The sequence below is a fragment of the Mustela erminea genome, chromosome 4 (genome assembly GCF_009829155.1).
Source record: "Mustela erminea isolate mMusErm1 chromosome 4, mMusErm1.Pri, whole genome shotgun sequence".
Classification (NCBI taxonomy): Eukaryota; Metazoa; Chordata; class Mammalia; order Carnivora; family Mustelidae; genus Mustela; species Mustela erminea.
Genome location: NC_045617.1, coordinates 89,647,881 through 89,672,260, shown reverse-complemented (window position 1 = coordinate 89,672,260; position 24,380 = coordinate 89,647,881). Strand labels below are relative to the sequence as shown.

The 24,380-nt window shown below is 50.9% G+C and overlaps 1 protein-coding gene across 3 annotated transcripts in view; it reads right to left on the bottom strand.

The window, feature by feature from the left end:
* Window positions 1-2,896: 2,896 nt before the first annotated feature.
* Window positions 2,897-24,380, bottom strand: part of PTK7 (protein tyrosine kinase 7 (inactive)) — a 64,814-nt gene continuing 43,330 nt past the window's right edge. For all 3 annotated transcript variants that reach the window (XM_032340033.1, XM_032340031.1, XM_032340032.1), the window contains 13 exons: window positions 22,558-22,691; window positions 22,283-22,418; window positions 22,020-22,139; window positions 20,002-20,151; window positions 19,752-19,902; window positions 19,524-19,651; window positions 18,061-18,264; window positions 17,138-17,293; window positions 16,301-16,533; window positions 15,221-15,301; window positions 5,618-5,769; window positions 4,383-4,561; window positions 2,897-3,881 (listed from right to left, as the gene is read on the bottom strand). In XM_032340033.1, coding sequence (XP_032195924.1) covers window positions 3,721-3,881; window positions 4,383-4,561; window positions 5,618-5,769; window positions 15,221-15,301; window positions 16,301-16,533; window positions 17,138-17,293; window positions 18,061-18,264; window positions 19,524-19,651; window positions 19,752-19,902; window positions 20,002-20,151; window positions 22,020-22,139; window positions 22,283-22,418; window positions 22,558-22,691 — 1,985 coding nt within the window. In that variant the 3' untranslated portion in view covers window positions 2,897-3,720. The remainder of the gene's footprint in view (window positions 3,882-4,382; window positions 4,562-5,617; window positions 5,770-15,220; window positions 15,302-16,300; window positions 16,534-17,137; window positions 17,294-18,060; window positions 18,265-19,523; window positions 19,652-19,751; window positions 19,903-20,001; window positions 20,152-22,019; window positions 22,140-22,282; window positions 22,419-22,557; window positions 22,692-24,380) is intronic.

Here is a 24,380-nt window from a genome sequence, read left to right as displayed (position 1 = left end):
GAGAAGAGATCTTGCGATGGTAGCGTTAGAGAGAATAAGGAAAAGAGGTTGTTGACTCAGTGTGCCCAGGGAAAGTCTGCAAAGCCACACTCCAGACACTACTAGTGCTTCCCACTGGAGAGTACAGTTGGAGAGAGGAGTGTGTGTTTTGCTTTCTATAAGTCTGTACCATTTTACTTCTTCCATGATCATTATTTTTTTAATGTTTTTTTTCTTTTTAAAAAAATATTTTATTTATTTATATGACAGAGAGAAGTCACAAGTAGGCAGAGAGGCAGGCAGAGAGAGAGGGGGGAGCAGGCTCCCTGCTGAGCAGAGATCCTGATACGGGGCTCGAGCCCAGGACCCTGAGATCATGACCTGAGCCGAAGGCAGAGGGTTAACCCACTGAGCCACCCAGGCGCCCTTGTTTTTTTCTCTTAAAATTAAACAAAGATAGAAACAGGGTAGGGGGGCGCCTGGGTGGCTCAGTGGGTTAAAGCCTCTGCCTTCAGCTCAGGTCATGATCCCAGGGTCCTAGGATCGAGCCCCATATCGGGCTATCTGTTCAGCAAGGAGCCTGCTTCCCTTCCTCTCTCTCTCTCTGCCTGCCTCTCTGCCAACTTGTGATCTCTGTCTGTCAAATAAATAAATAAAATCTTAAAAAAAAAAAAAAGAAAGAAAAAAGAAACAGGGTAGTGGTAGAATAAATGGATTCTGATGATGGGCTGCACAGGGGAGGGGGTGCACAGAGAGGACTCACAATGGATGGAAGTAGGATGACCATCACCCCCAAATCAGTACCATTGACAGAAAAAGAGGCCCTGGCTGGAGAAGCAAGGTTGTGAGAGAGAGTTCAGTGAGGGCCCTGGGAAGCAGGCAGTGCAAAATGACCTACAGGAAATGGGGAGTGTGTGTCTGCAGCTTGAGGGTGAAACTAGAATCTGAGCTAATGCTCTGGGAATTATGCACACCGAAGGGCCAATTAAAGCCCCAGGAGATGAGACAAGATTCCTGAGGGTGAGCACATGGAGAGACAAAGCCAAGGAGAGAAACCAGAACAGCTGGCTCTGGGGCAGGCAGGCAGAAGGTAGAGACAGCGTACCAATGCCAAAGTCAAGAGAGGAGAGTCTGAAAAGGTAGATGTGATGAGCAGTATTAGCAGTGGCCGAGCCGTTAAGGAAGACCAGGAGCGAGAGGAGGGTTAGTGCTTGGCCTTCTAGAGTACTTGTATCTTCCTAGTACTTCCGAGCACAACCCACACTTAAGAACTCATTTTACATCACGACTTATGGTGAATTAGATCGCTGCTCCCAATTCTTCACACTTTGAGTGGAATTACACATCCAACATCTTTGCCATGTGACTCTACATTATCTCTTCCTGGTTTTGATGTTGGGTTTCAACATGTGACCTGCTTTGGCCAATGAAATGTTAATAGACTCATGGTTACATATGTCCATGTGGGATCCGGCAGGACCCCTTACATTAGTGCCCTGCAGCAGAGCATGCTCTGGGGCCCACAGAGGAGACCCAGGCCAGACCTACAGCCTGGAGCCAAGCCCAGCTCAACTCCACCAGGTCCGGCCAAGATCAGCTGAACCTCGCCAACCTGCAGATTCATGCGTGACAAAAATAAATTGTTGTAAGAACTGAAATTTAGGGGCTTATTATACAGCATCGCCACCACAAGAGCTGACATAATCCAAGACACACAAACGTATTCAATATCACATTTTGTAAAAGAACACTTACCCTTAAGGTATCCAATGTACTCTGATAGTTTCTATCATTTCATTCTTTTTATTTTATTTTATTTTTTAAGATATTTATGTATTTCCTTGAGAGAGAGAGCACAGAGAGGAAGAAGCAGACCCCTGCTGAGCAGGGAGCCCAACATGGCACTGGATCCCAGGACCCCGGGGATCATGACCTGAACTGAAGGCAGACGCTTAACTGACTGAACCACCCAGGTGCCCCATTTCATTCTTTTTTGAATGCCAGCTGCAACCCACACTTTGTAAAACAATGTTCTAGAAAAATTGTTCTTAAATTTTTTTTTCCCTCCAATACATCTGTGGGCTATAACACACTGTATATCAACGAGTAAGTGGCTCACTTACTGGCTGTGCACCCAACCACTCTGAGTTTCAGTTTCCTAATCCGAGAAATGAGAATAATAATATCTGGCTCTAGACTAGTTGCAGAGATTCAACGGGATAATGCACGCTAAGTGCTTAGCAAAGTCACTGGCATAACACAGGTATCCAATACATATTAGATGTTATTTTCATTAATGAGAAGTGTGATGAGGAATTGAAGGAACCAGAGAAATTTCAGAGTTAAGACTGAGTTATGGATTTTCTCTTGGATGGGGAACCAGGCTGAAGTTACTGGAATAAGGCAGAGTATGACTGATGACACTAAGTCTAACTAACTAATTAACTAACAAAGGGTTGGGAATCAAACCAGTTGAGTGCCCTCAGCAAGGGCATCCATGAGGCATCAGGCACTATCCCTCTGCTCTGTTCTACCTGCTTGCTCTCTCTCCAAGAATCGTACAGGGATTCAGAGACCTGAATCCATCATTAACTCCTTCTCCAATCCAACTCTAACTTGCTCCCAGACTCCCCACCTTCTACCCTCCCCACCTGAGTGGGAGATTAAGCCAACCAGCAAAGAATAAGTAGTTGGCAGTCAGAGAGCAACAGAGGGTCACAAGGACAAGAAATGGCTTCGCATCCTCCAGGCCCATATTCTCAACGCCCCGTGAACCAGAGAGAAAGGCCAGTGTCTACTTGTCATTCCCGTCCAAACCCCACAAGACTTCATGACAGCACATGGACACTTCTGATAAGTGAGGGACAAAGGGACACCATCCATGGGCAAGGGCAGGGAATGAGCATCAGAAGCAGGCTGTAAAAAAGGCTTCTTTATTGAGAGCAGCGAGTGTTTAAAAAAAACAAAACAAAACAAAACAAACAAACAACAACAACAACAATAAAGGTGTGAGGCAGGGGTGGCCCACCCTCCCACCTCCTCCAGGGCCCACCCCTCCCTCGCATGCCCCCCACCCCACGCTGCAAGTACATACAAAAGCCGCCCATGGTGCATACAAAAAGGGCGGGTTATATAGTGTGAAAAGCTCCTGAAAACTCCTTCATCTGCCAGGCACTTAGGATGAGGAAAGGAGAGAAGGGTGAGGAGGCGGCATGGGTCTGGGTCAGTGTGCACAAGTCCACGGGGGGGGGGGAGGATTCACTGGCGCATCCTCCATAATCCTGGTGCAGAGCCCAGGGTGGGCCCCAGGGACCAGAACTATCCAGAAACTTGAGTATATTAAGGAACTCCCCTCAGACCCGGCTCATCTCCAGCCTAGCCCTCCCTGGGCCAACTTGGCAGGTGAGTGGCAGAACTGGACCTGGTCAATGGGAGGAGACCCAGGCCAGAAATTGGGGTTACCTGAGGTACCCACACTGTCCCTGATGGGGAAAGGGGTGGCAGAGAAGGCTGCCCAGCTCAAGGCCCTAGTCACTCAGTCTGGGTCTGAATCAGCCTCCCCAGGGCTGAGGATGAGGGAGAGGAGGAAAGTCCAGGCCCTGCCCAGACCTTAATAGTGCCTGTGGTCCCAGGGCAGGGCTCCTGGGGCCAAGGAAGACAGGGATCTTGCCCATCATGCTGTGGGAAGAAATCCTCCCCTGCCCATGCCATCCTGAGGCACAGCCTGCCTGGGCTCCTTCCTCACGGCTTGCTGTCTGCAGGGTTGTCTCCCAAGGTGTTGGCGATCTCGCTGAAGGACGGCCGGTCCTTGGGGCTGAGGGCCCAGCAGCGTTGCATCAGACGGTAGAGCTTGGAAGGGCAGCCCTCAGGCTGTGGGAGTCTAGCCTTTCCAGCCTGCAAGTCTGCAGGGAAGATGGATGGAGTCTTGGTCAAAACATTTCAACACCTGTCCCACCCAGTGGAGCCCATAGTTCCCCAAGCAGCCACACGAGGGCGACTCGGGGTCAGAGGCACTGGCCAGTGAGTGGTACGTGGGCACTGACTCCAGCAAGGGGCATACGGGAAGTATCTTGTAATCAAAGGTGATGGCTCCCGTGATCCTGGCCCCAGCTCTCTCTGGCTGGTGAGGGCAGGGTCCACAGGAGGCACCCAATGCATGAGGACCGAAGTGGGGTCAACGGGCAGGCGTCAGAGTAGCTGGACTGGGCACTGGGATCAAGGACTATTTACCAACCGGTACCAAAGTATTACTTAATCAGTATTTCAGCTCGGGTAGCCATATCTGGACACCTACTAATACCAGCCCTGGGAAGTGAGGCAGGCTTGGTGGGCCCCGGGACCCTGAGCAGACCCTGCACCTGGCGATTATCTGGAATCATCCTTCAGAAACACAAACTGCCTACCGGCCAGAACTTCATCATCCGCCTGCCCGCCGTGGGGCATCTCTCCGTGGGTGAACACTTCCCACATCAGCACGCCAAACGCCCAAACATCCGACTTGGTGGAGAAATCACCCTCCAGGATGGCCTCGGGGGACATCCAGCGCAGTGGCACCCAGGCCTGGCGGAAGTGGTAGTACTCACTACGGGAAAGAAACATGCACAGGCATGGGGCGGGGCCTCATGGCCCACGGAGTACCAGGGGGTACAATGGGGCACACGGCCTGAGATCCCAACCTCATCCCAGACCTGGCTCTCATACCCAGGCTAGAACCCAGCTTTTCTCCAGCAAGGCATTCAGAGAAATTGGTAGCATTTAGGGTGAGCATGGGGGTATGCTGGATGAAAATTTAGAGGCATCCATGTGGTGTCTGGTGCCTAAAAATTCCATTAGGAATCAAAATTTAAAGCTTAAAAAAAAAAGGCGGGGGGGGGGGGGTTGTGCCTGGGTGGCTCAGTCGCTTAAGCATCTGCCTTCAGCTCAGGTCATGATCTCAGGGTCCTAGGATCGAGCCCCGCATCGGGCTCTCTGCTCAGCAGGGAGCCTGCTTCTCCCTCTCCCACTCTCCCTCCTCGTGCTCTCTCTCCCTCTCTAATGAACAAATAAAATTTTTTAAAAAGAATGAAAATTTGCCTCAACATTAGTAGTTTTAAAAGCTAACAATCATCTATTTTTCTGTTTAAAACAAAATGTAAAAAAACAAGAACACGTTAAATGGAGAAAAAACTTCGAAAGCTTTACTAGCAATAAACCAATTAGGACTCAAGCTAACAGCCAGACGCGCTGTGGTGGCGCAGAGCCGGAGTGACCCTCAGGGAGGTCCCCAAGAGGCTGTGCGGTGTTTCCTGGCACCCCAGGGCAGTCCCTGGCCACCGCTGCTGAGCTCGAAGCACTGGGCTTCAATATAGTGATTACCGAATTCAGGAAGTTGCAGAGGGAACCGTATGAATGGCTAAATTATACATGAACTGTTATAAAGTTTGATTAGTTATTTTAAAAATGGTTAGCAGAGATAATGTCTAAGCGTCAGGGCCCACTGGCTAGGAAGGCTGCGGCACCTTTGAAGAAAGGATGGGGAGGCTCTGTCCCCTCTCAAGCCCTTCAGCCTTAGGTCAAGTGGATGCTAAGCCCTTTCCCACATACCCCCAAGCCCCACCCGCCGTCTGCCCCTCGCCATACCCAACTGGGGCCCTTCTACCTGTTGTACACGTCCTTGCTGAGCCCCAGGGCCGACACCTTCACCTGTCTCTGGGCGCTGACCAGGCAGTTCCGAGCGGCCAGGTCCTTGTGCACAAAACGATTGTTGGACAAGTGCTCCATGCCCAGGGCCACCTGGGTGCACAGTGCCACCTGCAGCGAGAAAGGGGCCTGTCAGAGCAGCCCAGGACTAGAGATCAAGATGACTGTCTTTGGCACAACCCTTGGTGAGGTCTCAATGCCATCAGCATGATGCATAGGAAGCCCCAAAGCAAAGATACAACAGCCTCGCTTTCCTTCTCTGTAAAATGCGGCTACTAACAGCACCTGTCTCACTGGCTTGTTAGAAGAACTGAGCTAAATGAAATTATGCTCTTGGAACCACTCTGGCACACAGCAGGTGTTAGATGAGGTAAATGGCACATGGGGCAGGGAGACCAAACAGTGACCCCTTGTTGGGTGAAAAATAACTGGGCAGTTGGTGCCTGGGGGACTAAGTCGGTCAAGTGACAGACTCTTGGTTTCAGCTCAGGTTAAGATCTCAGGGCTGGGAGATTGAGCCCCATGTTGAGCCCTGCTTTGGGCTCAGCTCAGTGGGGAATCTGCTTGAAATTTTCTCCCCAATGGTCACACACACTCTCTCTCTGAAATAAATAAATCTTTTTAAGGCATTTTTAAAAGATTTTATTGATTTGAGAGAGAGAGAGAGAGACTGTAAGAGAGAGCATGAGAAGGGAGAAGAGGGAGAGGCAGGCTCCCCACCGAGCAGGGAGCCCAGTGCAAGGCTCAATCCCAGGACCCTGGGATCACGACCCCAGCCAAAAGCAGAGGCTTAACAGACTGAGCCACCCAGACACCCCAAATAAATCTTCTTAAAAGGGGAGAGGGGAAGAAAAGAACTGGGCAGTAATCATAGTTTATATGTTTATGGGTTGTTCCTTTTTACTTCAAAATCATGTTTTCCTCCAGCAGTGTATAGAACAAAACAACAACAAAATGTGTGTGTGTGTGTGTGTGTGAGAATGTACATACATGTATAACTGGTTGCCCCCAAGGAAAGGAATTGGGGACTACGGAGTAGAAAAAAGTAGGGAAATAAGATGCCTGAGTGGCTCAGTTGGCTAAGCGTCTGCCTTCCGCTCAGGTCATGATCCCAGGGTCCTGGGATCAAGGCCCGAGTCGGGCTTCCTGTTCAGCAGGAAGCTTGCTTCCCTCTCTCTCCCACTTGCCCTGGTTGTGTTCCCTCTCTTGCTGTCTGTCAAGTAAATAAAAATCTTAAAAAAAAAATTTTTTTAATAAAGATTTTATTTATTTATCTGAGATAGAGCAAGAGAGAGAACACACAAATTGCGGGGGTGGAGAGGGAGAAGCAGGCTCCCCATTGAGCAGGGAGCCCGATGTGGGACTTGATCCTAGGACCCTGAGATCATGATCATGACCTGAGTCAAAGGTAGACACTCAACTGACTGAGCCACCCAGGTGCCCCTTATTACTATTTAAATTCTGAATTGCATACAGAAGAATCCGTAAAATATATATACACTTCCAGAAATAATTATAATGCTCACACCCAGGCAACTCTCGCTAAGTAAACAAATAGAAACAAAACCTAATGACACCAGAATCCCCGAAGCCAGAAAGCCTCCTTCCTTATCATATATACTCTCCCGCTCAGAGGTAACCTCTATCCCAACTTCTATAATCGCTTCTTGGCCGTTCTTTATAGTTTTACCACTGCCACATACATTCCTAAACAACAGAACTTAGTATTGCTGTTCTGGAACCGGACAAAGCTGGAAGCATACAGAATGCCTACATTTTTGTGCCTTGACCCTTTCATACAACACTGAGATTCAGCCTTTTTTTTTGCAGGGACCACTGTACTCTGTCCCTTTTCAGCAGGAATATGCCACAACTCATTTATTCCAATACCAATGGATATTTGTGTTTGTTTTATTTTTTCCAGTTCTTCTAAGAACAGGGCTGCTATGACTGTTCTGATGGGTACATGTGCACGAGGGTTTTGTGTTTTTTTTTTTAAGATTTTATTTTATTTGACAGAGAGAGAGAGATCACAAGTAGGCAGAGAGGCAGGCAGAGAGAGAGGAGGAAGCAGGATCCATGCTGAGCAGAGAGCCTGATGTGGGGCTCGATCCCAGAACCCTGGGATCACGACCTGAGCCGAAGGCAGAGGCTTTAACCCACTGAGCCACCCAGGTGCCCCTACATGCACAAGTTCTTTAAGATGCTAAGGCAAGTGTTATGGACTAAGAGTATCTCTAGCTCTACAAAATAGTGTGAAATTCTTTTCCAAAGTGTAAGACAGTGGGGGATATTTTTCACTGATATCCTTTTTAAAACATCAAGCCATTGGGGTGCCTGGGTGGCTCAGCTGTTAAGTGTCTGCCTTTGGCCCAGGTCATGATCCCCGGGTCCTGGGATCCAGCCCCACATGGGGTTCCCCGCTCAGCGGGAGGCCTGCTTCTCCCTCTCCCACTCCACCTGTTTGTGTTCTCTCTCTTGCTGTATCTCTCCCCGTCAAATAAATAAATAAAATCTTTAAAAAAAAAAGTCGAGCCATCTGTATGATGTCATATATATGATGTAACATATTAAATGGAATTACAATTCAGTTATAGTAACATTTTCAAAGTATGTATCAATGCACTGAACAAATACTGAGCACCTACTGTGTACCACACACCACTGGGCGCCGGTGGAATATAGTAGGCACAGGAGGACGGGGTTCTCAGCAAGAGGGCAGTCTGGAGGGGAGATGAGAACTGTATCTGCAGAGGGTTGCCGCCACCAGGAAGAAGGTGGTCCATGCCCACAGGGAAAAGTAGAAGGCCAGAAGAGTGCTTGAAAGATCCACAGCCCCTCTGTCGCCTTATATGCAAACCTCAGGAGCAACCACTGGGGACACATATGATCTGAAGCATTTCCTCGTATATAAAAACAAAGCAAACTTGGGGCGCCTGGGTGGCTCACATGGTTAATTGTCTGCCTTCAGCTCAGGTCATGATCCTGGGGTCCTGGGATCAAGTCTCACATTGGGCTCCCTGCTCAGTGGGGAACCTGCTTCTTCTGCTTCTCTCTCTCTCTCATGAATAAATAAAATTAAACAAACAAACAAAAAAACAAAGCAAACAAATGAAAAACAGTCCCTGGGAAAGATTATTCAACAAGTCACTGGCCAGCTGTGTGTTTCTCCAGGCATATGGGTCCATACAGGACCCATAAGGGAGAAGTCAGCCGCCGAGGAATGCCATCATAGAGAGGTGAAGATCAGAATGTGGCCAGCAACTGATGTCAGCACAGAAATAATAATCAAGGTCCCGTGATATCGTTCTACATATATCTGATTGTGAAAGGTCAAAGTCTGTCTCCAATTTATCTCAGGTGGTTCAGGGAAAAAATAAATGCATGAGGGGGCGCCTGGGCTCAGTGGGTTAAAGCCTCTGCTTTCTGCTCGGGTCATGATCCCAGGGTCCTGGGATCGAGCCCCGCATCGGGCTCTCTGCTCGGCAGGAGGCCTGCTTCTCTTCCTCTCTCTCTGTCTGCCTCTCTGCCTACTTGTGATCTCTGTCTGTCAAATCAATAAATAAAATCTTTAATAAATAAATAAATAAATGCATGAAACTAATATCCATGTACCCATGGAGAGAAAAAGATAAAGTCAATGGGGCAAAATGCAAACGACAGAATCTGGGTAAATGGTTTGTACAAGTTCCTTGAATTAATCCTACACTCTTTGAAGCTTGAAATATCAAAATAAAACTTACTAAACACACACACACACACACACACACAAATTGTCAATAAACACAAAAAATAACACTAAGTGGGTGCCTGGATGGCTTAGTTGTTAAGCATCTGCCTTTGGCTCAGGTCATGATCCCAGGGTGCTGGGATCGAGTCCCACATTGGGCTCCCTGCTCAGCGGGGAGCCTGCTTCTCCCTCCCCGACTCCCCCTGCTTGTGTTCTCTCTCTCTCTCTCTTAAACTGTGTCTCTCTCTGTTAAATAAATAAATAAAATCTTTTAAATAAATAAGCAAGTAAACAAAAATTTTAAAATAACACTAAGTAAAAGCAGCCCATGTGTGGGCCAATAATGACAGTAGCTCATAGGGACGCCTGGGTGGCTCAGTTGGTTATGCATCTGCCTTTGGCTCTGGTCATAATCTCAGGGTCTGGGGATCGAGCCCTGAGTCAGGCTCCCTGCTCGGTGGGGGAGCGTGTTTCTCTCTCTCTCCCCCCGTACCTCCCGCTACCTTGCTCATTTTCTCTCTCTCTCTCAAATAAATGAAAATCTTAAAAAAGGAAAAAAGCTACAAAGATTATGGTTAATCTGCTTTTTCTTCTTAAGATTTTATTTCTTTATTTGTCAGAGACAGAGCACAAGCAGGGGGAGTGGTGGGCAGAGGGAGATGCAGACTCCCCAGTGAGCAAGGAGCTAGATGCAGAACTCTATCCCAGAGCCTCGGATCATGACCTGAGCCAAGGGCAGACGCTTAGCTGACTGAGTCCCCCAGGCATCCTGGCAATCTCCTTCTATGCTCTTGATGTTGCGAAGGGCAAACTAGTGCATGGGAGTGGCAGATGGCCTGCTGCAAGGAGGAGAGCACCTAATCAGAGAAAAGGGCACAGGAACGTGTCGAGTCCCTACTGTGTGCCGAGCCCTGAGCGAGGCTGGCTGCCTCTCCTGCTTGCACTCTGTAGGGTGGGGGCCATCCTCAGTTTACCCACAGTCCCAATCCAGGCTTTGTACCACCCCCACCCAATGCCAGAGCCTAGCTCTTTCCTCAATACCGCAGCTGCCTCTCCTGCATCACATCTCTCCCTCCCAGGTGATGGTGATGGGGGCACAGGAAGGGCTGTCTGCTCATCAGTAAGCCCCGGGGTGAGGTGCTGGCTACAGACAGACCCGACAGACCCTACAGACCCTACACCATCCCTGGCTGCCTCTGAGCTGCTTCACTGGCCTGGCTCCCAGGGTCACGGAAAAGTTGGCAGAAGAACCAAACCCGCACACCAAGGATGGGGGTCACTCCAAAGACAGATCTCAGTCTGTGTGCACTGGCCAGTGACATCCTTGTCGGCGCCCCTGCCTCCACGGGTGGCTTGCGAACTTGTGGTCACAACCTGTTAGTATGTCATGAAACCAATTCAGTCCATCTTAACTAGCAATAAAACTTTTAAATGGAATAAAAAATATCAGAGTACCTAATAGTAAGGGTAAATGTCATTCATAAAACAGTTTTCATTAAAATATGTACATACACACGCATGTGATGGCTTGTGATACAAAATGTGTTTTTGTGTCAACTGGGTCTCAGTCAAGAAAAGTTTTAAAAATAGGTCTAGGGGTGTCTAGTTGAGGGGGGTTCAGTTGGTTAAGCAACTGCCTTCCGCTAAGGTCATGATCCTGGAGACCCAGGATCGAGTCCCCGCATCAGGCTCCCTGCTCAGCGGGGAGTCTGCTTCTCCCTCTGACCTTCTCCCTTCTCATGCTCTCTCTCTCAAATAAATAAAATCTTTTAAAAAATAAAATAAAAATAATGGTCTACATCCAGATGGCCAACAGACACATAAGAAGGTGTTCAACATCACTCATCATCAAGGAAACAAGCAAATCAAAACCACAGTGAGATACCCCCTCACACCTGTCAGAATGGCTAGTATCAAAAAGACAAGAAGTAACAAACGTTGGCAAGAGTGTGAAGAAAGAGGAACTCTTGTGCACTGTTGATGGGAATGTAAATTGGTGCAGCCATTCTGGAAAATAGTATGGAGGCTCCTCAAAAACCTGAAAATGGGGCCCCTGGCTGGCTCAGGTAGAGCATGTGACTCTTTTAAAACTATTTTTTTTCTTTTTTTAAGATTTATTTATTTATTTGACAAACAGAGATCACAAGTAGGCAGAGAGGCAGGCAGAGAGAGAGGGAGGAAGCAGGCTCCCTGCTGAGCAAAGAGCCCAATGCGGGGCTCAATCCCTGGACCCTGGGATCATGACCTGAGCCAAAGGCAGAGGCTTAACCCACTGAACCACCCAGGCGCCCCTTAAAACTATTTTTTTAAAAATATTTTTTACATATTTTATTTGGGGGGAGGGTAAGGGTAGCAGGGAGTAGCAGAGGGAGAGGGAGAAGCAGACTCCCCGCTGAGCAGGAGCCTGACACCGGGGCTCGCGAGTTTGAGAAATGGTTCAGGAAAAAGCAAACTGAATGCAGAACACGTTATAAAGTTACATAAAACTATACTTCGTTAACATCAGGGGGAAAAAAAAAAGTGAAACAATGGTCTAAACCCTTGTTGTCCAAAACAGTAGCCCCTTGCCCTGTGTGGCTCCTTAAGTGAATTAAAACTTAATGAAATTAAGAATTCAGTTCCTCGGGGCACCTGGGTGGCTTAGTGGGTTAGAGCCTCTGACTTTGGCTCAGGTCATGATCCCAGGGTCCTGGTATCATGCCCCGCATAGGGCTCTCTGCTTGGCAGAAAGCCTGTTTCCTCGTCTCTCTCTGCCTGCCTCTCTGCCTACTTGTGATCTCTTGTCTGTCAAATAAATGGGTAAAGTCTTTAAAAAAAAAAAAAAAGAATTCAGTTCCTCAGTAGCTCTAGCCACATTCTAAATGCTCAGTAGCCCCATGAGGCTAGTGACTACCACACTGGACAGCGGCAGCTATAAACTATTTCCATCATGGCCAGAAATTCTTCAGAACCACTGACCCAAGCCACCACCACACAAGGACCTATCTACACAACCAACATGCCAGCCTCAGGGCTTGCCCACGTTCTGTCTAACCCCTGCAGCATCTGACTGCACACACCGCTGTCCTCAAGGCATGCTAAGCTGAACCTGCTCCTGGTCCTGTCCTTAGCTTGCCAGGACCCACAGATGAGTCACAGGTTATGGCCCCCAGATTTCAAAATCTCCATCACCTCATTAGCGACTCAAAACATGCATTATCTCTAATTATGCCAACACCCAGGGCCTATGTCTGATTTCCAGCGCTATCCCGCTGCGGTCCTAAAATTCTCCCGGGGCTTCCTGCAGCCCACCCATGCCAGCTAGGCACTCTGGTTCCAATTCCACGAGACCAAGGGGACACCCTGCCTACCATCCCACCACCCCTTGCAAACTAACTCTTCCTCCTTCTATTCCCCTAGAATCCTAAGACTAGAAAGTGGTGTAACAGCTCACTAGATTATTAGTACAAGAAAGTATCTATGATTTTAGTAGATCCTTCCTACTAAGTTACATTTTCATGCAATCTCCATTTGGGGGGATTTTTCAAGTTACTAATGAAGATCCACATGAGTATCAGAATCAATTTAGTAGGTTAAAAAAAAATAAGATAGAAATACCAAGTGTATCAAATACAGTATTTTGAAAGTGTGACTTTAGGGGTGCCTGGGTGGCTCAGATGATAAAGTGTCTGTCTTCAGCTCAGGTCATAGTCCCGGGGCCGTGATAGAGCCCTGCATTGGGCTCCCTGCTCAGTGTGGAGCCTGCTTCTTCCTCTCCCTCTACTGCTCCCCCTGCTTGTGTTTTTTTGCTCTCTCTCAAATCAATCAATCAATGAATCAATCTTTAAAAAAAAAAAAAAAGAATCAGCTGGAGAGCCTGTTTGAAAAATGTAGGTCCTCAGACCCCACCCTAAGACATTTTAATCCCCTCGGTCTAGAACCTGCATTTTTTATTTTACGCAAACCCCACTTCCCATTTGATGCTGAATATTGTCCTGAGACTGTGCGGAACACGACTTATGAAAGCTCCCCCATCAGATTTACGATGCTAGGGGTGAAAAATGGAGGACAGATCTTTAGCACAGGTGATAATGACTTTCAGCCAAAGAGAGTCTTTTAGGTCATGTGACAGAGGTAACTGATTTCCTGTTCTGCCTGCCTATGTCCTGGTCCCCAAGAAAACTACCTGACTCCCCTCTATCCTAAAGCCATCCCCTTCCTGCCATTCAACTACTTCCTCTCCTTGAGAACTGAACTCAAACTGCTTTTTTGACCAGGAAACCTTCTTTTTTTTTTTTCTTCTTTTTTTAAGATTTTCCTTATTTATTTGAGAGAGACACAGTGAGAGAGAGAACACAAGCAGGGGGAATTGGAGAGGGAGAAGCAGACTCCTGGTTGAGCAGAGAGCCCAACATGGGGCTTGATTCCAGGACTCCGGGATCATGACCTGAGCTGAAGGCAGACCCTTTACAACTGAGCCACCCAGGCGCCCCAGGAAACCCTCTTTGTTAACCACACCATGTGTCCACCTAAAGGATGTGGAGGTCTTCAGTGTTTCTTAATTTCTGTCTCTCACTCACTTTCTGTGTCGTCCCTGAAGTCTGTAAGGCACTCGCCATATTCATTTTCCCAAGCTCCCCCACTAGATCTTAGATGCCCTAAGGATGCCTGGCAGTTTCCGTTCTGCAACCCTGCTAGGGGCCGGGACTGGTTCAGTAGAGACTCACTGGCTCCTTGCATGTCCCTGACACACTCCTTAGTGGGAGGGGCACACACTGTCCCCCAGCTTTCCATCTACAGCCACTGCAGACAGTCGCTGCTGCCTCTTGGGGATGGAGCCAGGGCCTGGTGTCAGGAGGCCAGCTGTGGGTGATGTGGGGCCAGGTCCCCTGTCCTGTGTGGGCCTCACTAAATTCACCTACAACTACAAGGAAGTTAGCCTGGGGGTGCAGAGTGACTTTCCCAGAGAGTACCCGGGTGATGGGTCCCATTTCCCTAACTTATCGAACAGCCATGCCTGTCTGCCCTGCCCCTAGAATCTGTGAGCTTGGTGGGCCTAGAAGGCAAGGAACCATCACCTGGGAGGGAGGGCCCTAGCCGTCGCTACCTACCTGCCCTGAGCTGTGACTCATCTCTGAGGTGACTCTGCTGTCAGCTTGGTAGTGGGATGCCCAGGCCCAGAGAAGGAGGCAGCCCCATTTCAGAGGGGAGGGAAGGAGGCTGTGGGCAGAAAGAGCTGGGCCACAGAAGGAATTGTCTGAGGTGGGCAGAGGGTAGTAGGTAACTTTCCCTATATCACTGTTTCAAGTCAGGTCTTCACTGTGGGGCCCCCGGCCAGGTATCTGGGCCCAGAAGGCAGGAGAAGTGGAAGGAAACGCTGCGGGCAGCCCGCAGCCCGAGTGAAAGTGTGAAAACCACAGTGGGCAAAACATGAGTAGACCTTTCACGGAAGTCATCCACGCTCAGAGGCTGACGAAACACTCTGGAGGGCCACAGCCCATCCTGCCCGGCCCTCACCACTCCCCCAGCTCAGCGCTCACTACAGGAGCCGATGTCCTCCTACTCGGCAAGGGTGAAGAGCAGCCCTTCCAAACGAAGGCACCGTGCGGCCACACAAAGGCATTTCAGAGTTACAAGATCTGTGACAAGTCCCTTAACCTCTCAAAGCCTCGGTTTCTTTATCTGCAAAATGGGGCTAATGACATTTGTTTCCGAGGACTATTGTGATGGTTAAGATAATGTATGTAAAGTCCTGCCTTGTCCGCAGGGAACATTCCATCAGCGGCACCTCTGTCACCAAGATGGCCCTTGATCCTGACCCACCCTTGAGGACCTCTCCCGCCCTGTCCTTACCTTCTGCTTGGTACTGAGGGGCTGTGGCTTCAGTTTTTCATCTTTGCTCTGGGAAATCCTCAGGAACTGTTTGAGGTCTCCCTAAGGGAAAAGCCGAGCACTTCTGTCAGGTCAGAGGCCAACTGTTCTCTCCAAAGCATTAAACCCATCAGGGGCTTCCAGAGCACCCAGCTGAGCAGGAGAGAACCCCTGGCCCTGTACACCCACCCTGGCCAGCTCCCCCTCCACTGGGGGAAGTCCAGTGGGAATTTTAAAAATATCTAAGAGATGGCTTCTAGAAGCTCTCTCAGTCACAGAGACAGCAGGACTGCCATTCCTACCCTCGGCAGAGCCCCAGACAGGCAAGTGACAAGACTCCTGCCTTCAGGGAATCAAGTGGAAAACACAGCTCCTAACCATCACAGACCCCTGAGAGGACATCTCTGTCCTCTGGGGGTTTATCACCTAAGAAATATACTGAGGGAGCAGTAGCGGCAGAAACATATATAAAATACTCATAAGGGCTTGCCAGTGGCAAGGAGGAGGACTGCTCCCCCTCTCCCCAGCCGACCCGAGGATGTAACGAGCAGCAGCCTGAGGACCAAGGGAGTAAAGGTTAGGGGACCAAGGGGTTGGGGAATTCAGAGTATGGGGCAGCTCCAGGCGGGACAGGTGAGATGGAAAGAGAAGGCTGGCAATGGGGCTAAAACTGGTGCCCCAGAGGGAAGAGGATGCCAGGAAGGATTTCCAAGAAGGAAAGCTGGGTCTGCTAAGTTTTATTCTCAGGGGGGTGATGAGCCCGGCAGAGAAGGAAAATGACAAATGGAAGAAAACGTGTGTCCAGGAAGAAGACCTGGGATGCATCTGGGTGGTGTGCAGAGTGAGAAGCTGGGGACCAGCCCCACACACGGGGGCCGGCAGACAGGAAGAAGGGAGCACCAGTCAAGGTGCCGTTCAGTCAAGGAACGGCAGGTGTCGAAGAGCTAGCGGGGACAGGCGGCGGAGTGTCCGGGGGGGCAAGCGTCTCCCAGCAAGCTGACACAACATGAGACAAGGCTCCATGGTGCTACCCCCAAACCGGCAGGGCCCCCCCCAGCATACCAGGTCCACGTACTCCAGCACCATGTAGTGGGGCTCGGCTTCCCGGCACAGCCCCAGGAGCCGCACCACATTGGCATGGTTCAGCTTCCCGAACATCTCGAACTCCCTCCGGAAGTCCAGCTGCTGTTGCTCGTCTCGGCTCTGGAGGCTCTTCACAAGCACCAGGGTCTCTGCCACCCCCTCCTCCACGCCCTGCGCCTTCGCCAGGAACACCTCCCCAAACTCACTTTTCCCTGTGGGTACAGGTCTGGGTCAGCCAGCTGCTCTCACCCCAGCAGGGAAGCTCCTCCCGGGGTGGTGGTGGGGGGGGGTGCCTTGCCCCTCTGTCACCAGAGGGGAGTCTTGGCTGCACCCCACCCATCCACCTGAGGGGCGACCCTAAGCAAACCACTCCCCGCCCTGCCCTGGGCTTCATGGTCTCCAATAGTATCAGCATTTTCCAAAGGATGGCTGGTGTGAGAATTTTAGGAGGCTCTTAATAAACATGTTAATAGCTCCATGTTTTAACATATCCTCAGAAAAAATTTAACTGCCACAAATCTGTAATTTCTCACATTTTTTCCTAGAACAACACTAACTTGCATTAATTTTGTTTTTTTCTGTTTTTAAAGGCAGCCAATCTGAAGGAAACACCAAGTAAATAAGGCACAGGGAGTGACTACAGCCAGGGAGGTGAGCCGTGTACAGGTGTGGGGACACACTGGGATTATCTCCCCTGTGCTTCCTGCCCCTGGCTCCCAGGCTCTGGGTTTTAGGGACCTTGGAGCCAGCAGCCCTAACCTAGCCTCCAGACAGGCCTGTCATTATGCTGTGACCGCTGCAGCCAAGGCGACATACCCAGTGTGGTGATGGCCTGCAGGCTGGTCCTCGGGAAATGCATCTTATCAGTTGTGCTGTGGCGTTTGTTGGTGGCCGCAGGGCCGGAGCCCAAGCTGGTCAGGGCCACTTCCTCTTGGATCTCCGCGGAGGGCTGCCCGTTCTGCAAAGGCCCACCTGGGAAGAAGAGGCATGGTTGGGAGGCAGCAACATAAGACTAGACACTCTGGCCACCATGGGCACCTCACTTCTCTCCCCCAAACCTCTCCTTCTATCAAATGGGTCCAGTCATGGTGTTCCACACAAAAAAGGCCAGTCCAACTGGTGAACTGATGGGGTGGGGTATAGGCATCCCTTAGAGTAAAAGCACTGATGGACACAGCTGACTACTACCTCTGAGAAAGAACCAGGTACACAGGCCTCATCTGGCCCACCGGCCCCTCAACACTGCATCAATCTAAGGGGCTTTGCTTTCGTGGGGCCTCCACTGCACAAAGCCCTAACCGGACACAAAGGGGAAGTACAATGAGGGAGACCCAGGCCCTGCTTTGGAATGCCTAGATGGATAGGTGCAACCCAGCAATGCCTCTGAGAGAAGGGCAAGAGCAGGGGAACCAGCAGGATGTCCCTGGGGGAACTGAATGGGCAGGAGACAAGTGTGCCACTGAAATACGAAAGCATGTATTAATTGTGCTTGTGGTTTAGCGGCACAGGGAGAAACAGGCCCAGCAAGGTAGAAGCCGGCCCTGAGCCTCCCATGAGGAGGTCGTGAACCAGGCTGCTCAGCTCCCCAAGCCGGGGTAATGGGCCAACTCCAGGATTCCAGCTGGGGTTGGGGCCAGATCGCCTAGAGCCCCAGCAGGCAAGCACCACAGCTCTCTCTGTGGCCACCAGGGGGTGCTCAGTACCCGCACACCTCCCCGCCGCCAAAGGCCATCCCTCACCGTTGAGACACTCCATCTCGGGCTCCTCGCCCTCCGGCTGCTTCTGGAGGCGCTTGGCCTTGCAGCGCTTCTTGCAGTAGAACATGAGGCCCAGCACGGCAATGATGTAGGCCACAGCAGCACCCACAGACAGCCCGATGGTCTGGATCATCTTGTAGGGGGGAGGGCTGCCTGGACCCTCAGACTCCTCCAGCACTGGCTTGTCTGAGAGACACAGAGAGGGGTCTGGGCAGGGCCCATTGAGGCCAACCCAGCCCTCCTTCGCTCCCAGCCCCTCCCCACCCTACAGAGGCAACCACCTTCCCACCTCCTCCTAGTCGACGACCACCTCCCAGACACCCAATGGCCTGACCAAACCAGAGAACCAGGGCGGGTCACCACGGTCTCTGGCTTTAACAAGGGGTGGGTCCTAGGGCCCCACTGAAGTCACAGAAGTTCTGAAGGATCTGAGGCCAGTGATTCCCAAGCTGGGGTGCATCTGAGATGTGAGGCCAGGGACACACATAAAAAGAAACACACCTGTCAGGACGCTAACACAAACCCACACTATCGCTGACAAGCTTCCTGAGTGGACTTGGTATCTTGAACCAGTCCCTTAAGAGCAGCATTTGGGAATTCCTGATTTAGGATCCCAGATGGCCGGACACAGAATACACGTTCAAGAACGTGTCTGCGGAAAGGATCTTCCAGACTAGGGGCTCTCAATGGCCTAGGGTCCCATGGTGAAAGAGGAGCCAGGAATCATCAGGGAAACAGGGAGAGAGGCCCGCTAGGGACACCACTAGGACTTCCCAATTCCCACCCACACCTAACACTTCAACCAAGAGGCCTTATCATTTCACTATTATCCATTCAATGTTCCACAGAATATTTTGTCTAGAAAAACAGTTCTGCTGCTAAACCACAAGTTTAAGAACTTCTCACTGAAACCACTCTCATCTTACAGATGTAGAACCAAGCCCCTGGAGCAGAAATAACACCTCCAAGGGCAGAGAGCTGGTGAGGAGAGACCAGACCCAAACCCCGAGTCCCTGACTCCTGGCAGAGCCTTTTACCAGATGGATCTTTTTCTCTGGGCCTCCGGGGCATAGTAACACTTTCCCGCGGCACCCTGGGCTGCTCCCCTCCCTGCCTCCCCACTCCCCCAGAGATATGTGCAGCCACTGCAGGAGACCTGGCAAGAAGCATTTTAGGACAAGAGGACCACCCCTACACCCCCCCACACACACCCCTCCCAACACACACACACACACACCAGCTGTGGAATGTTAAATCAGCAACAGCTCAGCAAGGAACCCAACATTATGCCACAGCATGGTGGGAGCAGAGCCAGCTGAATCCCAGCCCCTAACATAAAAAAGGATTTCAGGGTTCTCCGTATACAGGGGTCCGACGAAAACAAAGATGAGAAAGAAGTGTGGCCCCAGCACTTCCTCTACAGGACACAGCTCCCCAGCACATACCCACAACATAGAGGGGGGCCTCCGTGTGCTTGATGTTACAGCTGTTGCCCGCGATGCAGGTGTAGCGGCCCGAGTCCTCGGGGGCCACGTCATGGATCACCAGGGAGCCATTCTGGAAGATCTGCATCCTGCCAGGAAAGAAGCCACAGCGCTACCCACCTCTCTAGCTCCTGGGGAAGACCGGCTGCAGGAGAGGTGCGATGGGCTAGGGAAGCAGATGGGCCCTACCTAGGTCCCAGCTTGGTGGGGTCCAGGATGCGGTCTTTGCCCTTCCACTGAATGAGCGGCTTAGGGTCTCCCTGGGCCTCACAGCGCAGCAGGGCCGTGTGGCCCTGGTACACGGTCGTGCGCTCTGGCTCCACCTTGAAGGTGATGAAAACTGGATGGGAAGAGCCCAACAAGGGGCGAGGAGCAGTGAGCCGTGGGACTGGCCGGCTGTGGGCTGCCCTCCCGTCCCAGGGCTCTGCCACGGTCGCACCTGCCACAGTGAGCTGGACATGGGCACGGATCTGGCCCTGCAGCCCATTGGAGGCGATGCAAGTGTAGTTGCCGGCGTCATCACGAGTCACCCTGGAGAAGTGCAGGGTCCCAGCGTTGTCTGTCACCCACTCGGGGAGGCTGCTCCCATCTGTGGTGGTGACAAAGGGAAATTACAGGCTTGACCCAAGTCACTCGGGACCGCAGTGCACTCAATCACCCACCTCTACTCAAAAGCGTGTCTGTCATCTGTTGCTCCTGATGACTCAAAGTCCCAACTCCTGAGCCAGGCACTGGGAACCCCCCGTTACTTGTTCCTTTTCCAATTTTTTAGTCTCATCTCCTTCCACTGCCCTTACAACATCTCCCTCCTGCAAAACTGAACTTCTGATGGGGCCCCGACTTCGCCTTGACCTCCTCCTCACGGCCTGTCACATCTCACTTCTAGAATCCCTTCCCGCTCTTAGCCGTCCAGGCTTCAGATCCCTTTGCTGCTCCAGCTCTTAATAGAAAGCTGACTCTGACCACCCGAGCAGAGAGCACCCACCTCTTCCCTGAAACCTGCAGTCCTACTCTCCCACTCATACTACTCATGGAAATGTAAAAACTGGTCTAGCCCCTTGACAGACAACTTGGCAATTTACAGCAAGGGTTGCAAAAACGTGTATACCCTTTCATCCGTAATTATTCCATTTCTGGGACTCTCTCCCAAAGGAAATAAACCCAAATCCAGAAAAAACTTTGGCTTAAAGATGTTTATTGCTGGGGCGCCTGGGTGGCTCAGTGGGTTAAAGCCTCTGCCTTCAGCTCAGGTCATGATCCCAGGGTCTTGGGATCAAGCCCCGCATCGGGCTCTCTGCTCGGCAGGGGGCCTGCTTCTCTTCCTCTCTCTCTGCCTGCCTCTCTGCCTACTTGTGATCTCTCTGTCGAACAAATAAATAAAATATTAAAAAAATATATGTTTATTGCAGCAATAAAAAGAGAGAGCGAGAAAGGCAGAGAGGGAGAGAGGGAGGATGGTTAACAACCCAAATCTCCAACATTTAGGGAACATTTAAGTAAATTACAGTGACTCCAATCATCAGAGTGTTATTACAATCATCAAAACCAATGTTTATGTATAAAAGCATGTGAAAGTGCTTGATAACGTTAAGTAAAAAAGGATATAAAATTACATAATTAACTGTATCTTCTTTTTCTATAGTAAGCATGACTTACTCAATGTAAGTTTAATAAGTGAAAATTACATGTTCAATAAAATTGCTATGTGCAAAAAGAAAGATATACATAGAAAAAGAAGAGGGCACAAACCCAAAAATGATGGGATAGCAGGATTATGCATTCTCCCCACAAATTTTCTTAGTTTTTTTTTTTTAAGGTTTTTTTTCCCCCTTTTCTTTCTTTTTCTTTTTTAAGAGAGTGAAAGAGTGTACATGCCAAGCAGGGGGTGAGGGAAAGCGGGAGAGAGAATCCCAAGCAGGCTCCACAACCAGCTCAGAGCCTGATAACACGACCCCAAGATCATGACACAAGCTGAGACCAAGAGTTGGACGTCCGACCAACTGAGCTACCCAGGTGCCCCTGAAGGTTTGAATTCTAAGTCAATTCTACTCCCAACACAGGACTCAAATTCACAACCCCAAGATCAAGAGTCCCATGCTCTACCGACTGAGCGCACTAGTTGCTCCCGCCCCACAAACTTTCTAAAGGAGCCCGCATGACCTTTCTGTCTAAATATGACTATTTTGAAGGGAGAGGGAGGACTTCACAGCGCCATCTGGGATCAAGCCAGTCACTTGCAGCCTCAGTCATTGTCTGTGACCTCTAATGCCATAACCTGACCTCCCTGGTGTCTGGCTCCTTTCTTCCTACCTGGACTGTAGGTCGGCCCCACACTCCTTGTCTTTCCCACAGTTCCTGGCATGGGGCTGGGCCCTCCTCCGCTGGTTCTCAGACACGCACACATCTGACCAGTGGATTGTGCTACCTGCCCCCACTCCATGCACCCCCGGTACCCACCTGCCCGAATCCACTTAATAGTGGGCTTTTCTCGGCCTGTGGCTGAGCAGGGTACCGTGGCCTCCTTGTCAAACTCCATGCACTGCTGCGGCCGGGGCGGTGGTGTGAATTTGAGCTTTTCTGTTTTAGCAGAGGGAGGGTAGGTGAGCACCAAGAGGAGGAAGCAAGGCAGCTCAGTTGGCCTCAGCTGGGGCAGGCCTGAAGATCGGGGTCCCCTGCTGCTCCTTCCCCTTTGCTCTCCCCACGCTTGCTCGGGCACTCACCCAGCACTTGGACACGGGCCTGGGCCTCAATGCTGCCGGCTGGGGTGCTGCTCACACAGCGGTACCATGTGCCATCATACACTTCCACACTGTTGATACGCAAGGTCCCATTCTTGGAGACTTCGAACCGCGAGTCCTGTGGCACACATTATGGGACCATGGGAGGTCTCAGCCCCACCAGCATCTTCAGGGGAAGGAGGGAAAGGGGAGCCGATCCCAGAGGAGAGCCCCAGAAGGGGATTCTGGCCCCCTCCAGGAGTCAGCCTCACTCTCACCTCTGAGATGAGCATCTGGTTTCTGTACCAGATGACTGTGGGTTTGGGGGTGGCCTGGGTCAGGCAATGCAAGTAGCCTGGCTTGCCCTCCTCCAGCTGGCTGTCCTGGGGCTTCCTCAGCCACGTGGGCACAGCTAGAGGGACAGGGAGGGAAGAGAAGATGGAGGAACACATCTGCAAGACCAAAGGATCCAATCCCTCGAAATTCCAACCCCATACCCGACCGAGTTCAGAAGCTCCTGTCTGCTCCCCCAAAAGGTGCAACAACAACCCCTTAGTGAGGACAACCTTTGGAATATGATCTTAGTTAGCGGTCACAATAAACCCCATACGTGTATATTCCTATACCCATTTTACAGCTGAGAAGACAGAGATTTATAGTAATGGTGATGTGCTAATACCTAATAGATAGGATTCCAATCCCCGGTCATGTGCCCCGCAAACCCTTGCACTGAAACACCCCAAGGCTCGGTCCTCAGATCCCTGCTCTGGTTTAGCCAACCTCATTCCCTGAATTATCTCAGCCAGTCCGTGGCCTTCCACGCCATAGGAATGCGTGACTCCCAAACCTACACCCTGTCTCCTGACCTCCCCGCCATGAGCTTCAGACTGGCAAGCCCAACTGCCTACTGGCATCTCCGACTGGATATCCAACAGGCCTCTTGAGCTTTATGTGTATGAAAGAGAACTGACTTCCCCTGGAACCTGTTTATCCCAGCTTTTCCCATCTCAGTAAATACCGCCCCTATAGAGCCAATGGCAAGAGCCCAAACGTACCCCTGACTTCCCTCTGTGTAGCCCTTCCCATCACATCCATTACACAAACCCCATCTCCTTGAGCTCCCCAAAATCCTGAGTCTGACCACCACTCTCATCTCCACAACTACCGCTCTGTTCCAGGCCCTCCAACACTTGCCCCGGAGAATTACAGTCATCTACTAACTGGGCTCCCCATCCAGACTCCTGCACCTAATGTTCTGGTCTTCTCAGAACCGTGGGGAGTGATCTTTCGAGAATGTCACTCTCCGACTCAAAACCCTACAAGGACTTCCTGTCTGACCTGGGGTGGCAGATTGTTTGCAAAGATGGTCGTGCACAGCTCTCCCGTCCCTTGTTCCTCTGCACTCGTGTTGCTGTCACTTTCCCCATCAAGAGACAGTCTACTTCTCTCGTGCCTCAAGTCTGGGGGGCCCGCGACTGGCCTGGCCCAACACAGAACGAGTGGAAGTCATGCTGGGCAGCTGCTGAGCGGCTGCCTTGAGAAGCCTTGCGACTTCCAGTCCTGGCTGAGGAGGCCCCAGGCCTGCTGTAGCAGCCACGACGGGGGGTAAGGAGGACAACACCTGAGGCACCCCAGCAGATGCAATCTCCATCAACCACGAGACATCTGAATGAGGCTGTCAGGGAACAGCCAACCACCAGCTGACCTCCCAGCAGACTGTAAGCATATCTGATCTTTCTGACCACCCTGTAGGGTAAGTACTGGGTCAGGAGCTCCATTTTATGGATGAGGAGACTGACCCCTGGCAAAACGGGAGCTTGCCACACCTTGTCCCTCCATGCGCAGGAGAAAGAGTGGGACCTGGGTCTCTGGAATCCCAGGCCCTCGCCCTTGCTCTGCCGTCAAAGAACTGTTTTTCCATGTGGGCTATCACCTCAACTTCTGTGCCTGGCTTTTCGGGGTCAACCCCAACATCACCTTCCAACAGCTGACTGAGTCCCAAGCGTGCAGAACACAGAGCTGAGGGGGCATCAGGTGAGCATCCGGGAAGGCTTTGCACACGGCCCCCAGAGACCAAGGCCTCGTCGAGGCACCCGGGCTC